Raw genomic sequence first — 27,829 nt, 5'->3', positions numbered from 1 at the left:
CGTGTAGAATGAAGTGAGTGAGTGCAAAGAGTGAGTTATATTTTATATATGTTCTTATTATTCATGTGGACATTTTTTACGTAAAATGTATTAAAATTTATACGTATATATGAACTGATAATGTACTTGGTTGACCTTTTCTACCTATTTCACACAGAAACATAATTTAAATCATATTAGAATTAAGGTCTTGGCAGTCAAATAGCTTAATCGGGCAAAATGTTTACTTAACCTTAAAATATATATTTTTTTATATCTGCATAGCTGTCTAGTTACGTAAGTATGAATGATAGTTCCTCGCATAATATATGTAAAAGTTTTATTCTAAAAAAAAAGGTCACGCAATCAGTGACTGCTTGCAGTATGCACTAATAGACGAGCGGTTCACCCCTAAAAAGATGCTTAGAAAATCAAGGTCACCGACCACGAGGAGGGGCCAGGATGAAACCTTTTGTAATCGATGCATTGTTATTGCGAACAAAAAATCTAAGTAACATTTTTGTGTCCGAGTGGCAGGTAATTAACAAAAAGTTGCAAAATAAAAATATTGCAAATAACGCTCTGCAAATAATTTTCCATGGTAAAGTGGGCAAAAATAAACACTTTTTGTCTCTTGACATTTTTTCGTAAAACGCTTCCTTTTTAAGCTAGGGGCGATTTAAGGTCGAAAAATGGTTAAAAGTTGCCAACTTTAAAAATTCATATCTCAGCTACTACCAAAGCTTTCGGAACGTTCAAATGCGCAAAATGATCCTGGGGACTTACACTTTAATGTGGTATTTTTTTAAACCCGCCCCCTTTTTTTAACCTGTTAAATTTGCAGTTGAATTTCGGCCGCTAGTGCTCACGCGCCACCCCTACGTATATAGCGCTGTCGTGCATAATCGAATAAACGCTATCCATTCATTACTTGTTGTGATTTTTACTATTTAGTATTTCTAACACTCATACATATTTTCAAATTCATCAAATATTGTATATCATATAATTATTTATAAGATTAATAATATGAATATCATATTTAAATGAAAAATAAATAAATTAAACATTATAAAAAATGCATATATCAAGGGTATTTATTAACACAAAAAAATATATTTACATTTAAATATAAACTTAACTATTTAATAGATCAAGTGTCATTTTTGCTATATTTTCATAAGAAATATTTTTTGGATTTTTTTCAGTCGAGATTGAATGACTTTTCATTTATATGTATGTCAGAATTATCATATGAATCGCAATGAAAATTGGTATCGTAATCGTTAGATTTTGAGGCTTGTTCTGGTAAACTTTCAATTTGTATATGTGAAGCTTCTATATTTTTATTTATTCCTCTTACGTAATTATTATAACACGGTATTTTATGATAACCAGCTCCTACTGATGATAAATCAAACACACCACAAAGTGCTAAACGATTTTGTACCTCTAAGTCGTTTTTTCTTATTGCAGCTTCTAAAACTTTAGTTTTTATATTACTTCCGATGCCTACACGCTGAAGAACTGAGTTTCCTTTTTCTTCGAATTGCCGCAGAGAAAACAGAATGACTGCCAATAAAATTCATTCGAGGTTGAACGAAGTATTTTTTTCGAATATTCATCTTGTTTCAAATTTTCTGTACTTCGTTTTTTCAAAGCCGATGATTTTTCTTCATCCATGATGATTCGATATTTACTATACTATCATGAGTATCATGTACACACTAGCTATTGGGAATAATAAATATTGTATTAAATAATGAATAGCACAAGACTATTTTTCGATTGTTTACAGACTAATAAAGGATTGTTGCACTATGACAGCACAAATAAGTATTGTAGAAAATGTATTATTTATTTTTTATACATTATTTGTCAAATGTTCACTGTNTTAGCCCAGAAGTCGGAGACTTGTGCGGGAGAGGAGGCGGCATATTATTATTACGCAGGCCGCATTTGCGCCCAGGAACGACTTATGTTGGTAGGCCCTAACCACCATTCAGTGCAGGAATGAGGGAAACCTGGAAAACCTCATTAATTAGGGGGGTGGTCAAATGCCAACCGGTGTCAATCTCTCACATTGACCCAAGCCAACATTCTTCCATCCTACCATACCTGCACAGAGGGCGCCAATCCTCCGTACAAGTATAGATAGTCTACGGTCTACCGGCCGCGGGATTCGAAACCCGGGCAGTTTGACACATATAGTTATTATTATTGAAGCTACATTAATGAAGATACAGTTATAAATATAAATCAATATATATTTGTAATGTAATACATATCTTCCGTTTAAATATGACATTCATATTATTAATCTTATAAATAATTATATGATATACAACATTTGATGAATTTGAAAATATGTATGAGTGTTAGAAATACTAAATAGTAAAAATTGTAACAAGTAATTAATGAATAACGTTTATTCGATTATATGGACGACAGCGCTATATCTATATATAGCGATACGTAGGGGTGGCGCGTGAGCACTAGCGGCCGAAATTCAACTGCAAATTTAACGGGTTAAAAAAAAGGGGCGGGTTTAAAAAAATACTACATTAAAGTATAAATCCCGAAAATCATTTTGCGCTTTTGAACGTTCCGAAAGCTTTGGTATGAGCTGAGATATGAATTTTTAAATTTGGAAACTTTTAACCATTTTTCGACCTTAAATCGCCCGTAGCTCGAAAAGGAAGCGTTTTACAAAAAAAATGTCAAGAGACAAAAAGTGTTTATTTTTGCCCACTTTACATTGAAAAATTTGCAGAGCGTTTTTTTCGCAATATTTTTATTTTGCAACTTTTTGTTAATAACAAATTACCTGCCACTCGGACACAAAAATGTTACTTAGATTTTTTGTTCGCAATAACTCAATGCATCGATTACAAAAGGTTTCATCCTGGCCCCTCCTCGTAATAATCACTCGAGTGGTGGGAGTAAACATCTCGAGATATCTCGAGTGATTTCAATAATCGAGTACCACTCGATTTTTCACTCGAGATCTCCCATCTCTAACAAGTTTAGTACTTTTCCATAAGACGATTTTTCTCGTGCTTCCAATTGAATTTATTTATCAGCAATTAATAGTAGGTATTATATCTCACACATTTAATTAAAATATCAGTTTCTGTTGGGATTTTAAAAGTGTGAAGTAGCGCTAAAGTTATTAGCGAGCTAAAGTGTAGATTTTAAGTCACTAGTGTAGAAATATACAGTGAGTAAAAATTGTGAGATTTTTGACAACAACCATTTAATTTTTGTTTTTTTTTTTTAGGACAATCTAATGATATTGATAACATTTTAAAATTATTTTTGTCCTAGAAAGCAGTTCAAATAAAATTTGGGTGCAATTTAGTATTAAACATATGAGTGTTTAGTTACATATAAGTTACCCGTAAAATTTACTAAACTTTTCTTGTGTAGGTAATTTGTATAACGTAAGCTTATTAGCAGGAATAACAAAAAAATATTTTATATCCATATTTAAGTATTCTTTAGGAAATTATAAATTTATTTATGTTTGCAGGAACCTTTATTTATAAATTGAAAATAATGCATATATTGTCACTGAATTAATCAAACGAACAAGAAAAAAATAACTAGATGTTTAATTTACTTCAATTACTATTGTAATAGCATTCTATTGATGTTAAATGCCTAAGTACGCAGATATATTAAAAAAACACATGGGCAAAGCTATATAGATATTTTCAATATTTATACAATACCTATAACTGAATAATATAGTTCAGCTAACAATATTCGTTATTTTTTCAGGAATTTAAGTAAGTGAAAAAATTACGTTTTATGAACTTATATCTCTTTGGGGCCCTTTATTGCTTGAGAGTATATCCGATATTCTATATTATATTTTCTACAGCACGGTAAAATTAAATTAGGTAGCGTAAAATAGGTAATTAAAAAAATACACATAAAAGATTTAATTATTATTATTTAGAAGAAAAGGTTTAGAAATGTAGAAAACTAATTGTAAAATAGGGTTGATTTTTATGTTACTGATTTCTGCTTAGGTACTAGGTACCTATTTAGTTAACTAAAAAGCAGGACCGGTTTCATATATTTATTCATTCTGGAGAAGATGTAATTACATCGCTACCACGTGACATACTTGACACAGAAAATTCGGTACAGAGTTTATGGGGTTTAAATTAATCAATCAAAGAAAAAAACAACACCTTATTACTTTTCCTCTTTCCCCCTTTTATTTCTGTATTATATTATTATATACCAACTATATTATCGTTTAAAACATATCCTGCATTGATATTTTATATCTACTAGATTAATCGTCACTCTTTTTATATTTATTAGCTTAGATTAGCTAACAGGTATTTTCAGTTTTCAAATATTGACTTGCAAATGTAATATGTAGTTAGAGTGGCCGTCGGCAAAACTTTTATTGATAGATACCGTCTCCAAACTTCTTATATAGCTTCATGAGGCCTAGTCTGACACCTTTTTCCTCTGTGACTTTTTTCGATTTTGGGGCGTTTTCCCTCAAATTTTTCCGGAATACGTCGTTTTGACGAAATATGAAAAATTTATACTGTTTTTTTAAAAATTGAATAGTTTGAAAACTTCAAATGAAACGTGAAAATAAAATTCTCTGACGAAAGATATAAGCCGTTCAAAATCCAATCACCTAGAAACTTATTTTAACATTCACAAAAATAAATTTATTAGACAAAATAATACCGAAAGTAATAAAAATTTTATAAAAATAAGAAAAAGTATCGTTGGTTAAATTGACATATCTCTGTTGATTTTAATTGTACAAACTTCTACCAGGCACCATTTTAAAGGTCTTGAAACCAGGATTCATTTGAATATGGCATTACATATGCCTAAATTAACTCAGAAAAAAGTTATAAGACGAAAATCGTCAAAAAAGGGCAAAAATTGGCCAAAAATCCAAAAAGTAGCCAACTTTGATCCAATGTATCTCGGTTTCTATACGTCGTAGGTACTTTTATAAACGCTTATTTTAAAGGAAAAAACATTAACTTTTTTTTCTGTGAAGCTATGCCTATACCTAACTCCTCTCAGAAAAATGTTGTGGGCCAAAACCAAAAAGAAGAAAAAAACGCATTTTTTCGGTTTTTTTACTCGTTATTTGGGCATATTTTATTAAAAATAAATACCACCTTTTTACTTCGTTCTCAAAAACGCACCCCTTTAAAAGGTAGCACTCCGCGGTTTTATCATTTTTTAGGGCCAATTGAACATATCAAACAATAAAATTTCTGTTACGTTGTAGTTCCTATCTAAAGTACATAGTCAATAGCTTATAGTGTGATACCTAATCTTTTAGATATCAGTTATCAGTTTTTCAAATATTAATATTCTTTGATAAGTAATAATAAATCATTTAATTAGAAAAAGAAATTTATGAATGAAGTTAGAATTGTTTAGTTTAGACAAAAAGAATACATTAAATTGTGGCACCTACATACAGGGTCGGAAAGTCAGCATGGTTCATCGGCCGTTACGTGAGAGCGATAAAGAAAGTCATAGAAATTCGTGCGATAGAGAAAGATGGCTATAATGAAAGCGTCTAATAGTCACCGCCCATTTCGCCCTTCCACAAATAAGATCCACTTCTTATTTGCTCTCACGTTACGGCCGATGAACCATGGGGACTTTCCGACCCTGTATAAATCAATATCATCAACTGATTTTTATTTCAAGTTTTTTTTTTTGCTAAAAAATCTATTGTTGCTGTTAAAATACCACACAAATATTAAAGGTGCATTAAAATTTTATCAGACATTAATACGAGTATTTTAAAAAATTAAAAAGTTTTTTCTCAGGTATACCTCTCTGCTCTCTGATAATACCACATATTTTCTATATACTTAATTTAATTTCAGAATACGTCATTTCAATTTCATCCTAATGATTTTCATTTCGCAAAATTCGTTAAAAAAAATTTTAAATCAGTTGGATTTCATTATTTTATTTGGTATACCTCACAGCTTTGACTTTGGCTCTTTAACATTTATATCGTTTATATTTATCATTCATTTGAACTCACCACAAACATCGAATGTTAATAATTTTTATGCGTTCATCAGTTAAAAGTTATTTTCCGTTGCGTCATGTTACGATTACTGTTGCTTTACTATAAAACTAGCTTGATAATATTATTATGGTGTGGTCTCTGGCGAATAATTGAACAGCGAATATTGTTACGTGTGTATTGTGTACTTAGGGTATAAATAATCAATATTGACTAAATATAAAGTGATTAAAGGTCTAGAACTATACAGGGTGATCCATTAACGGTATCGAGCGGCTGTATATAGGAAACTAGACGTGCTACGATTATGGGGTAAAAAATATATTAACAAATACGGCCAAGAGATATTGATTTAAAGTATTTTCAAGTTTGTAACATCACCGCTAGGGGGCGCAACTGTTATAGTGTTACAGAGAATTGTCGGTTTTTCGAAATTTCGCCTATATAACCGATGTTGAAAATGCACTTTTTAGATACACTGTTTAACCCTTCACAAGTTTTGTTTGAATTTTTTTTTGTTATTACCATAGCAACGCCAGTATGAAGGACGCCATCTTGAAATTTTCATATTGTCATAACTTCTAAATGCCTTAATCGATTTCAATAAACGATAGCTCATTTTAAGTTATTGCTAAAATAGTGAAGTTCTGCTAGAATATCCTCCTTTATTTAGCCAAAATTAAATTGTAATTAATTGTAAAACTATACAAATCTTGTCCTTCTTATAACTAGTCTTTATAAAGAACCTAAACCGAAAATCAATTTATAGTGTATATACTTTATGATCAAACTTTTGAAAAATCATGGCATCTGTCGATGACAGCTGACAAAAGTGTACAATTGACATTACTTATGTTTTATTTCAGAAAGAGGCACAAAACATAAGAGGTACATAACCAACATTTATGGACACTTAATATTGAAATGGCAATTACATTAAACTTTTCGAGCATATGAGTTAGGTGCTTAGAAATTAAAAAAAAAAAACAATACCATATTTCACTTAAAGTGATAGGTATATGATGGAGGAAGTAAACTATTCTGCAAAAAATGTCAACGAAAAGAGACATCCATTGGAGAGTGCTAACATATTAAAAAGAACATGTTTCTGGTAAGTAACAAAGCCAACTTATCATATAAAGACCTATCTCATTCTTTATAACTGTACAGGGTTATACGGCACGAAATATTGTGGACAAAATACGAGGCTTTCAAAAGTTTCTCCTTTGGGATATATGGAGGTCTATTACGGTTACCTATTAAAATTATTTTCGTATTATACAGGGTGTCTCAAATGTCCTAAAAGTATAAATGTTGTGTTTTTTTTTAATGGAATCCCCTATATAATATTGCATTTTTGGAATTTCCGATCTTTATAAGTGTCTGTTTTAATAAGGTTTATTCGATTAATTTAAATTTTTGTACTCCTTGTAGGTATGGCAAGTTTATTATGATTGGTATATAAAATATGTTCTATTGTTACAATTCAATGTACTTAAATTTCGCTTAGGCACATACTTGCTATACTTCTCAAGTATATAAAACAAGAAAATTAGGTTACATTTTGATAAAATTCAAATTATTAAAAAAAAAATAGGGTTTAGATATTATAAACCTTATTAAAGCAGATACTTATCCGAGAATCCAAGAAAGCAATAATATATAGGGGATTCCATTAAAAAAAGCACAACTTTGATACTTTTATGACATTTGGGAGACCCTGTATAATATGAAAATAATTTTAAAAAGTAACCGTAATAGTCCCCCATATACAGGGTGTTTTCACTTTAAATTTGTAAAATGCAGGAATGTATTCCCTATCAAAAATTAAGTGTAGTTTGCTCTATAAAATTTTTTTATGAAAGCCTTTGTTTTGGAGATACAGGGCGTTGAAGCTTAAAAAAAACACTTTTTGACATATCGGCTATCCACGAGTAGATTTGATTTAAACTTGGTACACATTATGCGTATTGGGGGTTATCATAATTGACAGAATATTAGTCCTATCGCAAGAGCCAGTGGCGTGCAAAGGGGGGATGCGTGGCTCCTTTTTCAAAAAAAAAAGTACGCCATTGAGTTTTTCGAAGAATGTAAAGTATATTGGTATTTTTCGGTAATACGCAGCGTTCATGAGATTTTTGGACTATTAAGATTTCAATGCATGATAACATGGCACGGTAGTCCTGAAATGTAAATGTGATAGATAGCTGTGCCTAAATTTGTTGCAAATGTCAAATTCGTATTAGTTATTATCAAGTTCTTGTCAACTAATTCCGAATATCTGGAATTAGTATTAATTTGTCTTACACTTTCATAATAAATAAGTGTTCGCACAATGCCGCTGTATTTTACAAATAATGAATATGCAGATATTCACTTTGTGTATGGCTTTTGTGATGGTAATGCTGATGCTGCTGTAAGAGAATACCAACGGAGATTTCCAAGTCGAAGGCTTCCAAGTGCTCCAGTTCTTATTACCACTCACAGACGATTTTCAGAGTATGGATTTGGTAAATGATAGAGAGGTTAATCAAAATCCACGAGACGGCAATCGAATACTCCATTTGTTTGACAATAATAATACTTTGACTACAAGAAAAGCTGTTGTTCAGCTTCAAATATCTTCAACCAAAGTATTTAAAACCCTGAAACGTGATCACCGTACAGCTTTTCACTATAAGCCGGTACAAAATTTACTGCCAGGAGACGCCGAAAAAAGAATTCATTTCTGCAGATGGGTTTTAGAATCTTATGAAGAGGACAATGATTTTCTTCATAAAATCTTATGGACCGATGAAGCAACATTTACAGGACGTGGAACTGTTAACTACCATAATATTCATTTATGGTCACATAAAAACCCCCGAGAGGTGCGTCCCTCTTCATCCCAGAATGAATTTAGTTACAATATTTCGTTAGGTTTATTTCACAACACCATTTGCGGACCCTACTTTTTGCCGCCGAGATTGAACGGTAATCTTTTTCATGATTTTCTTGAAAATGATTTTCGAAACTTACGAGACATTGCCTTTGATGATGTGCCACTAAATTTACGACAAAATAGTTGGATACAGTTAGACGGAGCTCCTCCTCATTATGGTCGGCATATTTCGCAGGGGCTGCAAGAAAACTATAACCAGCGCTGGATAGGACGGTTGCCGCCAAGATATAATGAACGACGAATTCCTTGTTTAGGACCAGTAAGATGGCCATCCCGTTCTCCTGACCTAAACCCTTTAGACTATTTTACCTGGGGAAATCTAAAAGATAAAGTGTATAGTGCACCGGTGCAAACGCGAGATGAACTAAGGCAAAGAATAATAGAACATTGTAATAATCTTAGGACAAATCAAGTACTAGTAAGTTCTTCCATTAATAGTTTAATCAAGCGATGTCATAAATGTATCGAAGCTGAGGGACTACATTTTGAGCAGCTCCTGTAAATTCAATAAATAATATAATTGTTTCATTGCATATTAATTCATTAATGTAATATTAAAATTAAATAATATATGTTTTTAACTACTAGGTGTTATTGATAGTCTTGACATCATTTTCAAGGTAATGTCGATCCACGGGGAAGTAATGAAAATATTTACAAGTTCTTGGCTTGTTGCGAAACAAAAAAGTTGCTATAAATTTTAATGCAGCATTTGGATTCAAAGAAAAATATCTCTTTTTCTCAATCAGCACTACCGTGCCATGTTATCATGCATTGGAATCTTAATAGTCCAAGAATCTCATGAACGCTGCGTATTATCGAAAAATACCAAGAGACCTTTTAGATTGCTTTTGTATGGTAGTATTTAAATTTACTTTACATTCTTCGAAAAACTCAATGTCGTAATTTCTTTTTTCATGCATTGAAATCTTAATAGTCCAAGAATCTCATGAACGCTGCGTATTATCGAAAAATACCAAGAGACCTTTTAGATTGTATGGTAGTATTTAAATTTACTTTACATTTTTCGAAAAACTCAATGGCGTACTTTTTTTTTGAAAAAGGGGCCACGCATCCCCCCTTTGCACGCCACTGGCTAATGCGATAGGACTAATATTCTGTCAATTATGAGAACCCCAAATACGCATAATGTGTACCAAGTTCAAATCAAATCTACTCGTCAAAATTTTTATAGAGCAAACTACACTTAATTTTTGATAGGGAATTCATTCCTGCATTTTCCAAATACCTGTATACCAAAAGAGAAACTTTTTGAAAGTTCGTATTTTGGCCACAATATTCCGTGCCGTATAGCGTGAATAACCTTGTACAGTAGTTATAGCATTTTAACATTTTTAAATAGTTTCTTTAAAGGGGGAATTGTAGCTATAAAGCTGTTGTTTATATGTAAATATGGGTGTTATAATTAGAAAAACAATTTCACGATGTTTTTGAGATTGTATATTAAGTTAGGGTTCACTAATGTTTTGTGAAAAAATGAAATACGCCTGTTTTTCTTAATACATATCCTTTTTCTAAATGAGATAAGCCTGCCTTTCTAAAAGCACTGTGCTTTATTCAAAATACACGTGCAAAATAAAAAAAAAAAACATTTAAAATACAGAACATTTATATTTATATGAATAAACAGACAAACTGTAATATTTTTTTTAGAAACCAGATTAGCAAGAATTCGTACCGCAAAGTATTGTTCACACAAATATAAGTTACAAAAATGATAAATATTTGTATGTAATGTAAAAAATTTAAAAAGACAGCTGTGGCAATAAAAAGTTTCAAATCTAAACTGTTTATGGTCCATTATAAAACAAGCCCTTTAGGTCGAAACCCTCTTTTTGTTCACAACTGTACCGTTTATTTAATCATTGTAGGCTTCTTTCGTTACAAAAAGTCAATAAATTTTTAAGGTATATGTTAAGATGCACTAAATTCTTGTAGTTCAATAAATTAATATTGATGTTTCTCTTCAAATGACTATGTCTATTTTTACATTATTTCAAGATACGTCTATTAGTAATAAATATTGGGTTACATTCGTAAGATTCACATTGAATTGTAGTGTAGTGGATACATCTCTTTTTAATATTCCTTTGAGGTACTTCTCTTTGTGATAATGTAATATCTAAATAATCATTGCATTTTGGTTGTGAACAGGAAGACGAGACAGTTCTACATGTGCTATGTGAATGCACTGCCGTCTCATCGACAAGAGAATCCATGTTGAGAGAATGTTGGCCTTCTATGGCCTATATTAGAGAGATACCCCTGAGCAACGTCACCACCTTCTTCTCTTTAATAGATTGGTTAACGGCTCAGATGGATTGATCTCCTAATGGGAGGAAGTACAAAGGGTTCAAGGGGGTCTAAGTACTCTACCTTCTAAGTTACCCTCTCCACAATTCCAAATCCCAAATGGCAACAATTGCATTTATATAACTTATCTATCTTTCTTACAGTTGGTTGTTACCATTCTTTATAAAAGGATATAAAGAGGAGTTAACCGAAGATGATATGTTTAGTACCCGTAAAGTACAAGATTCTGGTATACTTGGTGATAAATTACAAGAAGCTTGGGACCATGAAGTAGCAAAGAAAAAATATCCTTCTTTGTGGATGGCAATGACTAGGGTTTTTGGAGCTGAACTGCTGCTACACGCGTTCTATTTTGCGGTTATAGAAGTCGTAGTAAAGTAGGTAATAATTATTTTAATTCATCCTGGAGAGAACACAAAATAATATGTAGTTTGAGGTAGAAATATCTCTAAAGAAAGATACATGTTTAAAATTTAAAGTTAAGTAAAGTAGAGCAAAGTGCATTACCTACATTTAAGAAAATGTTTCTCTTGTAAAAATAAATAAATATTTATAAAACTTTGGTTTGGAAATTCACTATTACTAAGATACAGTTCAAATTTGTCAAAACAACGCATTTCTGGAAAAAATATCTATCAAATTTTTCTATTTCTTTTAGGTTTTAGAATATACTGCATAATAGCGATTGCATTATTTTTTATTTGTAGTAGAAACTGCAATAATTTTAACTAATAACATTAGATATAAGAAACCTTATTATTTGAAAATTGTTGCTTATAATTTAATTTGCAATTTAATTTAAATCTAGCTTAAAAATTTGCCATTTTTTATTTATTTGTGGGATTTAAATGATAAAAACTATGTTTACGTATTTTTCTGATTTATATTCATTTGTTAATACTTCTATATTGTCAATCTCGTTGAGATTTCGTAGATCCTTTGTATTTTGTGCATGATATTTTTTTTATTAAAACAAAAAGAAAATACATAATTGTTACGTAATTTACTTGAAAATTTAATAGAATATGAATGTTTGTACTTCGAAAAAGTCATAGTAGGCATGTCACACCTGTTGCACACATGCCGGATCCGGTTACCCGGCAGATCCGGCGAACGGCCGCCAGGTTGTAGCCGGTCGCCACCACTGCCAGCCCAGCTGCCGTGTACCGGCTATCCGGCGACCGAAGTGGTAGTAGTGCATAGTTTTGTAGTGACGCTTTCACACTTGCCGGGTTAAGTCGTCCGGTTTCATTGAAAAGAACAGGACGTGTCAATTATTTTTTTAAATATTTGTACGCAGCTATGTCGAATGTTTGTTCGCTAGAAGTAGATATAGCATTCTTTATATCACTGCTTGAATCCAGACTTGTCCAGTGGGACAAAACTTTAGCCTTTTCATATTTTTTGGATATTTTTCATATTTTTTGTTTTTTTTATTACGACGACATCGGCAATAGCCAAGCCACATAATTGCAATGCGTCTACGATCCATCTCATGTCGTGATAAAAATGCAACTGAGACTAATATCGGCCAAACCGGTTTGAAAATTGAATTACGTGTGAAAGAGCCAGCCGGATCCGGATAGCCGGATCCGGCAAGTGTGCAACGAGGCTTACGGTTTATGCGAAGGATTGTTCTCCCCATATCTATGGCACAGGTTGAAATGTTACATGTTGTATTAAATTTTGTGAAGCCATCGTCGTGTTCTTATAATTTTGAAAAATTGTTTTTTTTTTATAGATTACGAGGTGTGGCCATAAAATAATGAGATTAAATATTGTAAAACTTTTTATTTTAAATTTGCACATACTTAATTATTGTCCTCTTCAATCCATTGGTCAAAACAAGCTTCATCGGCCTAAAATTGTGTTCCTTTTAATGCAGATTGGACCTTGGGAAATAGATAAAAGTCACATGGTGCAAGGTCAGGCGAATAAGGCGAATGGTCGAACACTGGAAGGAACACTTGGCTAGAAATGCCTTGACAGATAATGCAGTGTGAGCCGGTGCGTTGTCCTGATGAAGAACACTACTTTTTTTCTGGTCTTTTCACGGAGTTAGCAAGAATCTCGAGGTAGTAATGCTGATTAATAGGAACTCAGTGAAGGTACACAATCCCATGTATATCTAAAAATAAACAATCGTCATTGCTTTGAATTTGCTCTCGGTGAATTTGAGCTCTACTAATGTATGGATTGAGGCTTAGTTTCTGGATCATAAGTGAAAAACAAAAATTCATCGCGTGTTATCATTCTTTCCAAGAACTTTGCGTCATTTTCAATGGCATTTAAAGTGTCACTACACATATTTTCCCGAGCTTCCTTTTGTTCCATTGTGAGAATTTTCGGCACCACCTTCGCACAATTTTTTGCATGTTCGAATTCTCGTATAAAATTTGCCTTGCGCATTCTTTGTCAATTCCTACAGTTTCAGCAAAAGCACGAATAGTTAACCGATGGTCAGATCGGATCAGATTAGCGATTTTTTCAATATTTTTATCCGTTTTTGACGTGGAAGGTCGTCCTAGAAGTGTGCCATCTTCAGCGTTTTCTTGGCCATTTTGGGAAAGTTTACACCTCCCCGAAGCATAAACATTCATTGCTATCTACTTCTTTTAATAAAAGATACATTTAAGTAGCGGTTTTTCCAAGTTTCATATCAAATTTGACCCTGTTGTAGCTTTTTTATTTTATAGCCACACCTCGCATATCTTGGAAATCGTGCATTTGCAAACCAGGATTTATATAAAATTTTTTACTTAATTTTGCCTGATTTATCTTTTAAGTTTATGCTTTTCACTACCTCGTATGACATCTTGCATAAAACTGGAAATATACTTAAATGATGTAGGTACAACTAACTCAAGAAGAGTTCTTTCCGAAGAAAATAACTTTAAACTTTTACTTTTTGAAGTATTGCCATTGAGTTCTAATTAAATTTATTTAAAATTGATTTTGTAATTTATTTGTTCTAGATTATTACAGCCCGTACTAATATCGAAACTCCTCGTCTTCTACGAACCGAACACGGAAATGACCAAAAAGGAAGCTTGTACTTACGCGGCGCTCTTGATTTTGATTTCGCTATTAAGGGTGGTGCTGGTGCACAATTATCTGCTTGAAACCTTGCAATTGTCCTTGAAGATAAAGGTAGCCAATTGCGCCTTGATTTACAGAAAGGCCCTAAAGCTGAGCAAATCTTCCCTGGCGGAGACTACGGTTGGACAGATGGTCAACCTGCTCTCCAATGATGTGTCCAGATTTAACACCGCCACACAACACGTTCATTTTGTCTGGCTATTACCGGCAGCGACAGCTCTAATTATGTACTTATTGTATATTAATGTTGGAATCACGGCCTTGGCAGGGACATTTTTCATATTGCTTTTCGTTCCTTTCCAGAGTAAGTGGCCTTTGTATTTATCTACTATTCAAAATTACATATTTAATAGCGGAATACCCGAATAAATTAAATATTTACATACATACAACAAATACAACAGGCGGGCAAACCAACTCGCATCAAAAATGTGATTTAGTAAATACTTTTAACGTTTATTGAACGTATTCCACATATTAAACGTTTACGTTACGTTAATTAGGTTTAGTGCGGTGCGGAGTTTAACAGGACCGTAGTCAGATTACAAATGAAAATATTAATATGTTTACAGAAAATATATCGCAACATAGTACTATTACCAAAGAGCAAGGCTAAGTAGAGGATAAAATACCTATATAAATTTAAGTTTTCTTTAGTGAAAATGCGACGTTTATCACTTAATATTAACTTGTGTAGGGAAAATGACCGTTCAACGTTTACTGTTAACGGACAGTATGAGAAATTATTGAACTATAGGTATATCAATATATTAGCTGGTAACTCCTGATATGTAGCAGTAACTTTACATATTATGTTTTCCAAAATGGTGTATCCTGGATTTTTTCCAACACTCTGCATTTTTTCTTTTACCGTACTACTGATAGGTAGTCCATGTGATTCCAATTTACGGAATTACGAAACTTGGGGTTCTCTAGTTTGTTTAATGGAATATTGCTTGAAGTAAGGGCGTCTGTAAGTTCATAGAAAAATGCATCAGCGTTAAGACGATGCATGGCTCTTCAAATGTCTTGTCACTTTAGTTTTGTCATAAGAATTTATAATGCATTCATACACATTACAAAACAGGTTATTTGCTTTAATACCCATGTCTCTGTAATCTTCGGGATCACTATCAAACCACATTTGAAATAATTCCCGTCTATTTCTCTTTTGGCATTTTACTTCACTTTTTCCCCCAACTAATAGTTGTTAATGTAAATTATGTCACTATTTATACCTAAATAGTTATTTAAATACACACGGCGAATACAATTTACAGCAGATGTAAAAAAGAAAGGTATCGACGCGACACCAACTGCTACAAGGTTCCGTATATAACTGAACAATTCTAAACGCGAGTCAGCTGTGAAGGCCACCGACCTCCACGCCGGCTCTGTTGGACTGCACGTACACTAAGCCTAATTATAACTAATTGTTTATATTTATAATTATTATGTTGAAGTTTCTACAACTATTGACTGAAGTTTACTCAAAATGTCGGTCACATTATTGCTGTTCTTAGAAAATATTACCATTAGCAAATTTCTTTTTGTCTTTCTTTCCTCTAAATATTTTATCTGTTATGACCAGTTTATTTGTAAAAGATATCTCCCTCGGCAACGTTTCAAGATTTCCTTCCCTCATGTTTCTTTAATGCAATTAAATTTGCCCCTGCATTAACCAAAATGGTCGTAGAGGATTGACGGAAACAATGTCCTGTGTCTGCATTTGGCAAATTTAAAAATTTTGCGACAATTTTAGGCATTTTACTAAACTGATGTATTTCTACTACCTACCTGTAACCTTTCCCATTTGAATATTTAAAGAAAAATGGGAACTTCCAAATTTTATACAGTGGCATATACGTTTATCACAAATAATCTCGGTTGTTTCGTTTTATTATCCGGTAATTTATTCAAAAGCTTTGATCCTAAATCATCTATATCAATCAAATTTAATTGATACAGTTCATCACAGCGATATGCACCGACAACACCAAATACTAATGCAACATAAGAAGGAAGAAGTCCCTAAGAATTCTTGAAACACACTTTTATGTTTTTGCAATATGTTTGACTTGGTATTTGATGTAACGTCAATTTATTTACTTAAGAAAAGATACATTTGGATTTGCTGCATGTCGCTAAAATGCGATATTTCACAGGAAAATTGATATTAATTTTCTAACAGATACACTTGTCAGTTGTGGAGATCTGAATATTTATTTAAAAACTATGATTTACACCGTCCTTTTATTATATCAGTAGGTAAAATAAATATTTTTTATGATTTAGACTTGCCTCTATTCAAATGTCAAACGCTTACTGAGATATCTGTATTTAGGCTTTTAAATGTTGTTTTGCAGAAATACATATTAAGGGCTGTATTTCATTAGTTGCTGATATTTGAATATAGGTAAATTAGTTTAAATCATAACAAATATTTAATATAGCTCAAAATAAACTGTATTAATTAACAATATTTGTAGAAAACTGAATTCTTTTGAAACGATGTATTTAGCGATAGGCAACGAGTAAATTTTTTTACAGAAAATAATATAAGGTTTCCTAAAACATATTCATTTTCAGGTAACGAGCGTTCAAATAAAAACGTGGTCGAAGTTGGTTCTGACACATTGGACGTAGGGAGTAGCTTATAGCGACCAACTCATTTCTCAACGAGCTGTATAGCAGCTGTCAGTTTCAATAACGTTAATGACTATATAACTTTATTTTAAAGAATAATCGAACAAACAATTAAAGGAGCTGCGAAAAGTGTCCCCCTCCTTGTTATAACAATAAATTAAAGCAGCTGCTGAAAGTGTCCCCCTCATTGTTCCAAGCACTTTTCACACCTGTTCCTGAAAGAATTAAAGACATTTTCTAAGATGCTCGGGGTATTGTTAATTTCACGAATCTTGTCTATAAGTCGAGCCTGCAGATGGTTTAAATCAGGAATAGGCAGTTCAAAAATAGTGTTTTTAAGGAAAGGCCACAAAAAGAAATCACATGGCGTAATATCACATGACCTCGGTGGAAATTCATGTTCAGCATTGAGACTTATCAGTCGATTTTGGAAAACTTCCCTCAACATATTCATCGTCTCGCCTGCCGTATGTGCCCTTGCGCCATCTTGTTGAAAGTAAAAGTTTGTAATTTGATAATTTCTTCTCTATACCTTTGCGCAGTAAGAGTACCATTAAAAAAAATAGGTCCATAAATCCTCCTTCGATTGAGAGCACACCAAACTCCAATTTCTTGAGCGTGTATAGGGCCCTCGACAAAAAAGTTATCTGGTTTTTCAGAAGACCACATTCTCATATTCTGTGAGTTTACGTAACCACTTAAATGAAACCAGGCTTCATCAGAAAAAAAGGTGATATTATGAAGTTCACCGTAGTTGTTTAAAAACCATTCACAAAATACAGCCTGTCGCGGAAAATCAACTTCATGAAGTTCTTGCTGACAAGTTAAACGATAGGAGAACAAACGCTAATCTTTTTTTTAACACTGTGTATCAAGTACCGACTGATACTCCCACCATTTGTGATAAAACACGTACAGAAGTTCTTGGCGCATTTTCCATTATTTGTTGGACATTTTCTTTTAATTCTTCAGTCCGCTTTTTAGGTCGACCGCTTCCTTCTTTTCTTGTTACACTGCCCGTCTCACGAAAAACATTAACACAACGCTGAACTGCACTTTGAAAATTTTTGTACTCAACAACGCCGGGAAATTAATTTTGAAATTCTATGAAACATTCCTCAATAGAATACTTCCATATTCCATCAATCTTGTGTCCATTTCTAAAGTAGGACTCTACGATAAACACTTTTTGTTCTTGAGAAAACACCATTTTAAACGCTTTTTAAAACGAAAATATTCAAATTGATAGCGGCGATATAGCGCTTTGACAGATGACGTTTAAGTTCATTTGCTGTACGCTACGCCCTACGTCCAAATTTTCAGAACCAACTTGACCACGTTTTTATTTGAACGCTCGTTATTTTCTTCCTTTACTAAATTCCATTGAAATACAATATTAAATATTAAATTAAGAGGCCTGTAACTTTTTTGGAATGCAAAATTTACATAGTTTTATTTTCGTCCAAAGCTTCTCTTTAGATATGATCCATTCGTTTCCGACCATCCTGTATCAAGAAGACACTGGTGTTCATTAAATCTTCAAAAAATTGTCACAGAACTATTACGGTAGAAAGCAAAACGATTAGGTATATGTGGTAAAAATTTTATTAAATTACCGAAGGTATTTTTCTGAAACAATGTTACCCATCCTGTTATGTCCTTATTTGATGAGTTACATGTTACATTAATAAGTATTTGATCAAATTATTGAAAAATTTAATGAGAATTATAGTAAAAATATATTTCATCCACCCTGTTTAATTGTATTTGAAAAAAATGTGTTTTTATAGTTGATCAGATTGTTCGTCGCCTTGCGACTAACCGAGAAGGTTAAAAATAATTTGGCACCTTTACTAAGAAATGTATTTCTCTGTTCTACTATAAATCATTCCTGGGGCAGACATTCCATTTTAATTGGACACTTGGTACATATGTATCGAGAAAGGGAATAGATAAGGATTAGAAAAAAGAAAATGCTTGCATTTATAATTTTTTGGGATTTTCGGATATTGTCTTTTGGAACTGGAATATAAGTAGATGAAAATCAAAAAGAGTACCCAGAGATAGAGACAAAGCCAAATTTCTTTAAGTCTTCTTAATATGATGATATTTGTATTTGATACATTGATTATGATGACATATTTGGGTACAATAATATAAGGATTCTATTTAGTCTCGAATTATGAGAAGTATAGAAATAAGAGTCTGGCAAAAAAAAACTTAGCGGATCATGTTCTCTTTCTAACACACCTATTATGTTTAAAACTCATTCATTTGGTTATACATATCTCCCTTATTATTAAAGATCTATGAAATCATATAGTATTATATTTTAAGAAAGCATCATATCCAAATGTGTAAAAATATGAATTGGCTTTATTGCAAATTTTTTTGACATTCAATTTTCACATACGCAAATCAAACAAAAAATGTGGTCTCTTCCACAGTAGACTAGGCGGTATCTGTTTGGTTTTAAGTGAATCGTATATCCACGGAGATTTTTGGCTTTTTGCCTTTCAAATATCACTAGAAATGAAAATATTTCTATGCGTATAAAAGAAACGTGAGCTTAACTTTTGGCGGCACAATATGTTAAAAAAATTCGAAAAATGTCATATTTTTCTTCCTATTTAATTCTGTATCTTTTCAAGAGTTGATTTTAGGCGAAAATGGAAAAGGAAAAAAATGTTTGTAAGTAAATTTTACAAATTATAACTAATACAAATCGAATGAATCATGATTATTATTGTCAAAATAGAAAAAATCGCCAAAAATGGGGTTAAAAAACATTACTTTCTAGGGAATTCTTTAGGGGTCTTTAAGTTGGGTATAGGACCTTCATACGTGGCTCAAGTTCATGTTATGTAGAATCATCGCACCTAATTTCATCAAAATCGGTTCTATAGATTTTGCATAATAATTTTGCAATCCAGATTTTGAAAAAAAATTCCAATTTTCAAAATTTTGCACAGCAAAAACCAAGACCCTTGGATATTTGAAAATTTAATCACATATAGAAGGGCTCTCAAGCTTTCAAACGCTTTTTGAAAAATTCCAATCCGTCAATTAGGAGAGCTTCGGCGCTTGTTTAAACATTGGTCGAATTTTTGTACTTATAAACAAATAGAATAACTTTGTGAATATTCAATCAAATCAAATTTTGAAAGCAGGTTTTAAAAATTATTGGAATGACGCTTCTTTAAAAAAAAAAAACAGTTCGATTGGTCAATTAGTTACGTAGTTATAGCCGATCAAAGTTAACCGTCATTTACAGTAAATGTACTGGGACATCTGGGCTAATATTTCGAAAAATACCTTTGGTATTCCGAGTACTTACCAGGTCTAAGTTTGCAATACTTTTCTTCATTGGCAACCTACTTTAAAACGCGTTTAAAGTTATTTATGCAAGCGAGAAATTCAAGTAAATCGTACGGGTGTTGGTGGTGGTGGGGGAAGCAGAAAGCGCGGCCGCTTCGGCCTGCTCGAAATTGAATCGGCCTGTTCAAAACCGCCACGTGCTTACAAATTTTTAATATCTCAGAGGTCCGATTTTGATGATTTTTTTAAATCGATATCTCGCGATTTAAAAAAAAAACAATTAGTGTATTTTCAAATGCCTATCGTTAATAATTATTATTGGTCTTCCAACAGTCCGATAATTATTTATCTTTAAACTCCCTTTAATTATCAATTTTATTTTTTTATTTTATCAAAGGTAAGTGCATAAACTTATATACAGTTTATCAAAGATCAAAAACAAATTTATTTAAATATTCTAAAATTGTTTAAACAACAATTATTTTCAAAATATATCGAAAATTAGTAATTAATTAATTATTAATTTAATCATCAATTCTTTTGTGATTACTGATTAAAGTATAATTCAAATATTATTTACTGTTTAAAATATAAGCAAATGAGAAATTAACTCATTATATTACAAAAGTACAAAATTATAGTACAAAAATTCGACCAATGTTTAAACAAGCGCCAGAGCTCTCCTAATTGACGGATTCGAATTTTTCAAAAAAAGTTTGAAAGCTTGAGAGCCCTTCTATATGTGATTAAATTTTCAAGTATCTAAGGGCCTTGGTTTTTGCTGTGCAAAATTTTGAAAATTTGCAATTTTTTTTTCAAAATCTGGATTGCAAAATTATTATGCAAAATCTATCGAACCGATTTTGATGAAATTTGGTGTGATAATTCTACATAACATGAAGTTTTTTTGAGCCAAGTATAAAGGTCCTATACCCAATTTAAATACCCCAAAAAAATTCCCTAAAAAGTATTGTTTTTTAACCCCATTTTTGCGATTTTTTCGATTTTTACCATAATAATCATGATTCATTCGATTTGTAACTAGACATGTTTTGTAAAAAATTTATTTGCAAACATTTTTTTCCTCTTCCATTTTCGCTTAAAATCAACTCTTGAAGAGATACATAATTAAATAGGAAGAAAAATATGGCATTTTTCGAATTTTTTTAACATATTGTGCCGCCAAAATCCCACGTTTTTTTATGCGCATAGAAAAATTTTCATTTCTAGTGATATTTTAAAGCCAGAAAGCCAAAAATTGCCGTGGATATACGATTCACCCAAATATGGACTCTTTGAAACAGATACCGTCTGGACTACAGGTGAAATTTATGCCGTTGTATTCGAGTCCAGAAAAACGGAATCTGACATAGAAAATGCTCCATAACCCTGTGCTTTTTTACTATCCTAAAACTTAAAAACAATAAAAACTTTGAATACAATAGGTTCCTCTGAGGCATAGCTTTGGAAACGGGATCAGTTCCTGCAACTCCTTCGTTTGAACAGAAGAAACCATCCCTAATTCCTAAAAATCAATTAAAAGAGAGCTATTAAAACTAATTACTAAAAACCACGGTATTGCTTTAGTGCAGCCTTTAGATGTAGTTTTATAACCGAGTGGATTTTCTCGACTCGTTTGCTAGTGCCAGGAATTTTGATATACCGGGGCTTCATCCAAAGAGAAAACGTAAAGTTGCAGTAAATTGTTGGAGCTTCAAGAAGTACAAGGTTACAGGACTGATTTTGTTTTGCTGTGTCCGGGATATGTCTGCAATAATGAGTAACTGGATGTAGTAGAATGTAGAATTTTAGTTGAGTTTTTAGGTTTTAGAAGAGGTTTTCTGGTGTTCAGCTGAAGCTGAAGGATTGGTGTGCCCATAGAAAAATCCACTTAATGCAGAGTTTTGATTGCTTTTTAGGTTTTAGGGCTTTTTTGACAACCAAAAAGAATTGAAAGGTGATGAAGCATTTCCTACAGCGGTTTCTTGGATTAAACTAAACTTTTTGTACGTCCGTGAAATCCGTCTACTAAATGCTGAAATATACATAAAATAAAACAACACCCATTATGAGAAAATAACAGTGTTACAAATATTAAACTTAATATTTACAAACATAATCGGTTAACTCTCTCTCTGGAACACCCGTTATAACGTATTTCCCCTATGCAATTTCAAGCAAATGATAATTAAACCATAAATAGAAAGTGTAAAATCAAACAACTTAAATTGAGAACGATTGGATCAAAACATTGAAATATATTGAAAACGCTGCCCACATATTTGACTGTATCTACTTATTACTGAAATATTGAATTACAGTATACATGGGAAAAAAGACGTCAGAATTCAGATTGAGGACAGCCTTACGCACAGACGAACGAGTACGTTTGATGAGTGAAATTGTAACGGGTATACAAGTTATCAAAATGTACACATGGGAGAAGCCTTTTGCTAAACTAGTTGAACTTTCAAGAAGGTAGGTTGCTCCAAAACGTAGACGTAAATCACTTAGTGTACCACTCATTTTTCTAGAAAGGAGATGGAACAGATTTGGTCGAATGGAATCATAAGAGGGATTACCATGTCATTCAATTTGGTTCTGAACAGAGCAGCTGTTTGTATATGCATACTAACTTATGTCTTAACTGGAAATGCAATCAATGCTACATACGCTTACACTGTTTCGTCTTATTATGCAACATTACGAATGGCTGTAGTAAAGTCTTTTCCACAGGCTGTAACGCAACTAGCCGAAACCAGAGTCTCTGTGTCTAGAATTAGACAGTTTTTGATGTATGAAGAAATAAACATTTGTCACGATTCTAATACAGCCGAAGAAAATAAAATCTTTAAATCAGAAAATACTGCCGTAAATGGTTCACTGAAAACTAATGATGGAAATAATTTAAAACCAAATGAATCCATAGGGGTACATTTGAAAAATGTGTCTGTAAAATGGAATAAGTCTCTACCTGACAATACCATAGAAGACATCACTTTTGATGTTAACCCGAATCAGTTAGTAGCCATCATTGGACCAGTAGGAGGTGGTAAAACCACTCTTCTCCACGCCATCTTAAAAGAATTGCCTCCTGTGGAGGGTACAGTCAGAGTGGACGGATCCTTGTCATACGCCTCCCAGGAACCATGGCTTTTCGGTGGAAGTGTCAGACAAAACATTGTTTTCGGTCAGGCATTTGACCCGAAAAAATACGAGGAAGTAGTAAGGGCTTGTGCTTTAGAAAGAGATTTTACCCTTTTGCCATATGGAGATCAAACTCTCGTCGGAGATAGGGGTGCCATGCTGAGTGGAGGACAGAGAGCTCGTATTAACCTCGCCAGAGCGGTGTACAAGGAAGCAGATATATATTTGCTGGACGATCCTTTATCTGCTGTAGACACGCACGTAGGAAGGCAGTTATTCGATGATTGCATTTGTGGATATTTAAAAGGTAAATGTGTAGTTCTGGTTACTCACCAACTTCAGTACCTGCAGGATGTGGAAACTATTTACCTTATTGATGATGGCAAAGTTTATGCGTCAGGATCCTACTCAGAGCTACAAATCTGTGATAACGAATTTGTAGAAATGTTTTCAAAAGCTCACGAACAAAAGGAAGAAGAAATACATAGTCAGTCGACTGATTCCAAACACGTGAAAACAAAGAAATTAGTCGCTACAGCTAAAAGAACGCAAATCCAGGAAAAGGAGTACAAACAGAGCGGTGACATTTCTTGGGAGGTTTATAAGAGTTATTTTAGAGCTGGAGGAAACTGGTTTATAATAACGTTACTCATATTTGTCCTTATTACTGCCCAACTTGCAGCGAGCGCATCTGATTATTTTGTCACTGTGTGGTAAGCATGAATATTCAAAATATTCTTGAATTTATCTTTAAATTATTTTGTTTTATATTATCTGTTAACATTTGTTTTATAACAGTTTTTTATCTATTCATTCATTAAAAAGAATATACTCAATAGGGAATACAGATATTAAATATACCGTGTGTAAAAATTAATAGTAACTTGATATTTATTTTTAGGGTGAATTTAGAGCAATGGAGATTAACACAAGCTAATGCAACCTTCAATAATAGTTTTGTAGACAATGCACAAGAATCCAATAGGCAAAATACAGTACAGTCTGTTCTGGATCTCGTTTTAACAAAGAATACGTCTGTGATTATTTATACAAGTCTGACTGTAGGAACAATAGTTGTGACGTTAACAAGATCAATTTCGTTCTTCAAATATTCTTCTGTTGCTTCAGTCAAATTGCATAATCTTATGTTTGATAAAATCGTCTACGCCCCTATCAGATTCTTCAACGTAAATCCTCCCGGAAGGATTCTTAATAGATTTTCGAAAGACATAGGGGCTTTGGACGAATTACTGCCATTATCCTTTCTAGATACTTTAGAGGTAGGTGGGTGTAGTTATTTAGAGTATATTCATATTTTAAAAGTCAAATCAAATCAAATCAAATCAAAAAGTCTTTATTTGGCGGGGCTCAGCCAATTTCTGCTTAGGCCCAACTACTAGTGAATACAGTGTTTTTATAAAATAAATACTAAAACATTACAATAATAATTAGCAGTACTAAACAGAAATATGTAAAATAACAAAAAGAAGATAAATCTAATTCTAATAGGCACGGATGATAACGAGTGTAAAACATCTATATTTATCAATCAATCAGTCAAAAGTGAGACCATATTATACTAATATTTAGGAAGAAAGGTTTAGCTGCTATATTTTTAGAGTTAAGCAAAAATATCAGTACTAACAATGTCCTATTCAATTTCAGACTGGTCTAAATGTTGCAGCAATTACTATGCTTATCGGTTTCCTTAATCCTTGGATATTATTACCCACTATTGTCATCTTGGTTATATTTTACTATTTAAGACTGGTGTTTCTGTCAACCAGCAGAGCTGTAAAACGAGTAGAAGCAACAAGTAAGTTTGTATAACCTAAAATATGTTTTTAGAAACTTGAAATATGAAATGAATGTATATCTTTAAGTAACTGGCTTTTATTAATTTGTTTTCCTTAGCACGCAGTTCTATCTACACTCATTTGACTGCATCATTACAAGGTCTAACCACAATTAGAGCTTTCGGAGCCCAGAAGATCTTACAGAGAGAGTTTGACCATTACCAAAATATAAACACCTCTCCCTACTACATATTTGTGGCAGCAAATAGAACTCTAGGATTTTGGTTAGATTTTCACTGCGTTATTTATGTCGCGCTTGTCACTATTAGTATTTTGTTTATTGAAAAAGGTTTGTATAATTTAATTGTTTAACGCTTTAATCATTTCAATTTATATCACACAAGCTATAGATAACAATCTGCAATATATTTGATATTGGATATTAATTATTTTAGAAACATTTGGTGGGAATGTTGGTTTAGCTCTCACCCAATCCATCAGTCTGACTGCGATGTTCCAGTGGGGTGTCAGACAGTGGAGTGAGCTAGAAAACAACATGACTTCGGTGGAAAGAGTTCTGGAGTATGCTGTAATTACTCCAGAGAAAGATAAAACAACTAAGACGTTGCCTAGACTTTGGCCAGAAGAAGGTACTTTGAAGTTCATAAAAATGTGCTTAAGATACAGTCCAGAAGATGACTTCGTTTTGAAAGATCTCAACTTTGAAATTAAATCAAATGAAAAGATAGGCATTGTTGGAAGAACAGGTGCAGGAAAGTCATCTCTTATAGCGGCGCTATTTCGTCTTACAGATATTGAAGGAAGCATAGTAATTGATAAAATAGATACGAAGGATATTCCTCTAAATGTCTTGAGATCAAAGATTTCCATTATACCACAGGAGCCTGTGTTGTTTTCAGGAACCCTTAGAAAGAATTTAGATCCTTTTGATGAATACAATGATGAGGTATGTATCAAATGATACACATTTGTTCAAAGCACCAAATTTTTGGTATAATAATATAATTTTCCAATATCTAGTCTGTAATGAAAGAAAGCTTTTTAGTAACCTTTCCAATAGAGATTGCATTACATCGTCAACGTGATTTGAAACTTTCGAAATTTATCTACTGAAAAGCATATTGGTGGCAATCCGAGAGGGGCCGTGTTCGGGAGAAGATTTGACCCTCGAGTTCAAAGTAGAAACAATTTTTTACTTGTTCAATATTTTTGCACTGACATCTGTTTAATTCCATTGTCCATTTAAGAGATTTAATATGAAGAATAATAATTCATTTTTTGTGAACATTATTTCCCGTTTGAGAGAGAGAGAGAGAGAAATCCCCCAATGACGGCCTCTCTCATATAGGTCGTTAACAATAGGAATACGTGTTGCAGTAGGTATAAATAAGTTTGAGACTCTTAACAATTTTTTTTGTGATTAGTAGGTACTTAACACGTTGACTGCCGTACATACCTTGGGGGGTATGTACTCATTTTAAAAAATATTCGAATCTCAATAATCACATCTTTACTGTACCTTGTGGAAGTTGCAGAATCTGTAAATTTTAGAAATAATGATTTTTCTATTATTTCCTTTTCAAAACTCTTTGCGAATGAAAACGTTAGTATCCTAGGATATTACAGATACGTGCAGATACGTACAGATAAGTTTATAACAATAATTGTGTTATTTTTAATGTTATAGGGTCAAATGTAAAAAAAATTACATATCCCCAGGGATATGTACCGCACACAGAAGAAGTTTTGTTACATATCCCCGAAGATATGTATCGCATTCACGGACAAAGTACATTGAGATTATCTCGCAGTCAACGTGTTAATTACATCTGGTATTTTTCAGGTGTTGTGGAATGCTTTGAGCGAAGTGGAACTGAACCATGCAGTTTCCAGTCTTCCAGCCGGTTTGGATAGTAAAATATCTGAAGGAGGATCTAATTTCAGCATTGGGCAGAGGCAACTAGTTTGTCTGGCGAGGGCCATAATTCGCAACAACAGAATTTTGGTTTTGGATGAAGCTACTGCCAATGTAGATCCCTACACAGATGGATTAATTCAAACTACAATCAGAAGGAAATTCGCCAGTTGCACCGTGTTGACTATAGCGCACAGATTACACACAATTATGGATTCAGATAAAGTTTTGGTTATGGATGCCGGACGAGCTGTTGAATTCGATCATCCTTATAAATTATTACAAAATCCTGAGGGACTGTTTTATGAACTTGTTTTGCAAACTGGTGCCGATATGGCAGAAGATTTAATGGCCGTAGCAGAAGAAAACTATAGAAAATTATAATGATAAGAGTTTGTTTGTATTGTTGCATTTTAGAAACATATGTACAAAAATATAATTTTTATTTAAATGATTCTTATTACCCATAATTAATAACCACAAAATCATTTTTATTATTGTTATCCTTCTCTTATTTACAGAATATATGTACAAACATTAAACCCATGCAATATCTAAATTGATTTGGTTTAATTTGACATATAATT

General features: G+C 32.7%; 1 protein-coding gene across 4 annotated transcripts; it reads left to right on the top strand.

Annotated features, from left to right (window-relative positions):
- LOC108906678 (probable multidrug resistance-associated protein lethal(2)03659) lies at positions 1-27,697 on the top strand. Of its 4 annotated transcripts, none has more exons than XM_018710001.1 (11): positions 1-30; positions 6,892-7,136; positions 11,444-11,677; positions 14,276-14,703; positions 22,685-22,841; positions 22,898-24,223; positions 24,412-24,790; positions 25,176-25,326; positions 25,425-25,655; positions 25,762-26,273; positions 27,171-27,697. In XM_018710001.1, the coding sequence occupies exons 2-11, from the start codon at positions 7,045-7,047 to the stop codon at positions 27,624-27,626; spliced, it is 3,966 nt and encodes a 1,321-aa protein (XP_018565517.1). In that variant the 5' UTR covers positions 1-30; positions 6,892-7,044; the 3' UTR covers positions 27,627-27,697. The 4 variants fall into 4 exon arrangements, with proteins under 4 accessions (XP_018565517.1, XP_023311377.1, XP_018565518.1 ...); XM_023455609.1 differs by lacking the exon at positions 1-30 and adding an exon at positions 6,192-6,337; XM_018710002.1 differs by lacking the exons at positions 1-30; positions 6,892-7,136 and having other exon boundaries at positions 11,596-11,681.
- Positions 27,698-27,829: the final 132 nt, after the last annotated feature.

This window comes from Anoplophora glabripennis, unplaced genomic scaffold (genome assembly GCF_000390285.2).
Source record: "Anoplophora glabripennis isolate ALB-LARVAE unplaced genomic scaffold, Agla_2.0 scaffold135, whole genome shotgun sequence".
Lineage (NCBI taxonomy): Eukaryota > Metazoa > Arthropoda > Insecta > Coleoptera > Cerambycidae > Anoplophora > Anoplophora glabripennis.
This window is presented reverse-complemented; position numbering and strand designations above follow the sequence as displayed.

What these genes read in the sequence shown, in the direction of transcription:
- LOC108906678 (XM_018710001.1), top strand. Translation starts at nt 7,045, where the DNA reads ATGATGGAGGAAGTAAACTATTCTGCAAAAAATGTCAACGAAAAGAGA. An exon ending in TATTTTGTTTATTGAAAAAG is followed by an intron (nt 25,656 to 25,761) that starts GTTTGTATAATT and finishes TAATTATTTTAG; the next exon opens with AAACATTTGGTGGGAATGTT. An exon ending in TTGATGAATACAATGATGAG is followed by an intron (nt 26,274 to 27,170) that starts GTATGTATCAAA and finishes GGTATTTTTCAG; the next exon opens with GTGTTGTGGAATGCTTTGAG.